The sequence below is a fragment of the Austrofundulus limnaeus genome, unplaced genomic scaffold, assembly GCF_001266775.1.
Source record: "Austrofundulus limnaeus strain Quisiro unplaced genomic scaffold, Austrofundulus_limnaeus-1.0 Scaffold790, whole genome shotgun sequence".
Lineage (NCBI taxonomy): Eukaryota > Metazoa > Chordata > Actinopteri > Cyprinodontiformes > Rivulidae > Austrofundulus > Austrofundulus limnaeus.
The window spans coordinates 2,917-5,201 of record NW_013953192.1 but is presented as its reverse complement, the minus strand read 5'-3'; the positions used below and the strand labels follow the sequence as shown (position 1 = coordinate 5,201).

Below are 2,285 nucleotides of genomic sequence, written 5' to 3'. Positions count from 1 at the left end.
TACACGCTTCTTCCTTTTCAGGGTCGCGTGGGTCACTGGTGCCCATATCCAGCAGTCACAGTGCGAGGGGCGGGGTACACCCTGGACAGGTCTCAAATCCATCATAACGAGATATTTTAGTTGTTTTGACATATCTCATTTTTACAAGATAGCTTTCTCGTTATAACGAGATAGTTTTCTCATTATAATGAGATATTTTAGTCGTTATAACAACATATTATCTCATTTTTACGAGATAGTTTTCTCGTTATAACGAGATAGTTTTCTCATCATAACATGATATTTTAGTTGTTTTGACATATCTCATTTTTACAAGATAGCTTTCTCATTATAACGAGACAGTTTTCTCATTATAACGAGATAGTTTTCTCATTATAACGAGATATTTTAGTCGTTATAACAACATATTATCTCATTTTTACGAGATAGTTTTCTCGTTAAAACGAGATAGTTTTCTCATCATAACAAGATATTTTAGTTGTTTTGACATATGTCATTTTTACGAGATAGCTTTCTCATTATAACGAGACAGTTTTCTCATTATAACGAGATATTTTAGTCGTTATGACATTTTATCTCGTCTTTACGAGATAGCTTTCTTGTTATAACGAGATAGTTTTCTCATCATAACGAGATATTTTAGTTGTTTTGACATATCTCATTTTTACGAGATAGCTTTCTCGTTATAACGAGATAGTTTTCTCATAACGAGATATTTTCGTCGTTATGACATATCTCGTTTTTACTAGATAGTTTTCTCATTATAACAAGATAGTTTTCTCATTATAACGAGGTATTTTAGTCGTTATGACATATTATCTTGTCTTTACGAGATAGCTTTCTCATTATAACGAGGTACTTTAGTCGTTATGACATATTATCTCGTCTTTACGAGATAGTTTTCTCGTTATAACGAGATCCAGTTTAAACATAATTTCATGTCACGTGGCAGCTCTACGCTTCCGTACAAATCGGAGCAGTGGTTCGCGGGATATTTTGGTAACAGACACGTGCACATGTCACCATCATGTTTCGTAGAGAAACAGTGATCTGAAAGCCTGGGCCTTTTTCTGCACACAACCACAACAAAGGCCCTGATCTGTCGCACACACAACCTGTCCATGGGTCTTACCTTGACGCTGGTGTGGCTGGTCTGCGTCTCGGCCTCGATCCGGACGTGTCCCCGGCCGTTGTCCCTCCGATCCCGGCTGGAGTTGTTGCGCGAGTGTCGGCTCTGGTAGGTGAGGACGGACGGGATGGTCTCCGCCGCATCGCTCTTGATGAAGAGCCCGTGGAGCGTGGCCGCGGTGCTTTGGGAGATGGTGGTGGTCTGATGGGGGGAGTTGGACTCGTCCGAGTCTCGGCAGTAGATCACTCCGCTCTGAGAGACGTGGATGCTGGGAGCGCAGCCCATACCGCACGCGCCTCCGCAGCCCGATCACGCAGCGACACTCGGGTACCAGCGTCCTCCTGAGCTGCCTGCGGCCGGAAGCACCGTGTCCTCCAGCAGCCTCCAGCTGAGAACATCAGGGTGTGGAGGTGGGTTTAGTTTCTCCTCAACCTCAGCCTCTGTGTCGCTGTCATTTCTGAGACAAGCTGTTTATCAGATAGTTGATTCACTGGTCTGAAGCGCGTCAGACCAGCTGAATGGACCAGATGAAGAGGCTCGGATGGACTAAACCCCGCGGTGCTTCATAATACTCTGTAGCACCATCCTCCCTCCGTCCCTCTGCAGCCCTGCCCGGCCTGTGAGGCTGAAAGCTCTGCTGACTTTAGGTCCTCTGCTCACACATCATTGGCCGCGATCCACGTCCCTCTGCGTCCATCAGCGCACCAGTATAAACCAGTATAAAGCAGGAGGAGTCTGCTTTCCTGGCCTCATAAAGCCTCCCTCAATAAAAAATAAAAGGCTTGGCTTTAAACCTCACATATATCATGAATTGTTCAGCCAAACAAGCAAACTTTATTCCTTATATGAGACATTTTCAACCCAGACTGGACCAAAGTGATGCACAAAAGTATGGAGGACCCAAACTGGCAGAATTAGAAATAAATAACAACAATAAATATAATTAGAAATAAAGGCAGAAATATATATGTATATATTGTTTTTCCTTTTCCTTACATGTGTTTTCATCAAGAAATGACGAGATTTTTTTTTGTTTTTTTACTTTACATAAACATTTCTTGACAAAAATGTGTGTGCGAGGAAAAAGAAAATCTCGTCATTTCTTGATGAAAACATGTGTATGAAAAAGGAAAATTAATATATACATACATATTTC

At 42.1% G+C, this 2,285-nt stretch overlaps 1 protein-coding gene across 1 annotated transcript in view; it reads right to left on the bottom strand.

The window, feature by feature from the left end:
- LOC106532541 (high affinity cAMP-specific and IBMX-insensitive 3',5'-cyclic phosphodiesterase 8B) overlaps positions 1 to 1,906 on the bottom strand; it is a 140,600-nt gene extending 138,694 nt beyond the window's left edge. The window contains exon 1 of the mRNA XM_014028633.1: positions 1,133 to 1,906. Coding sequence (XP_013884087.1) covers positions 1,133 to 1,414 — 282 coding nt within the window. The 5' untranslated portion in view covers positions 1,415 to 1,906. The remainder of the gene's footprint in view (positions 1 to 1,132) is intronic.
- Between the last annotated feature and the right edge of the window lie 379 nt (positions 1,907 to 2,285).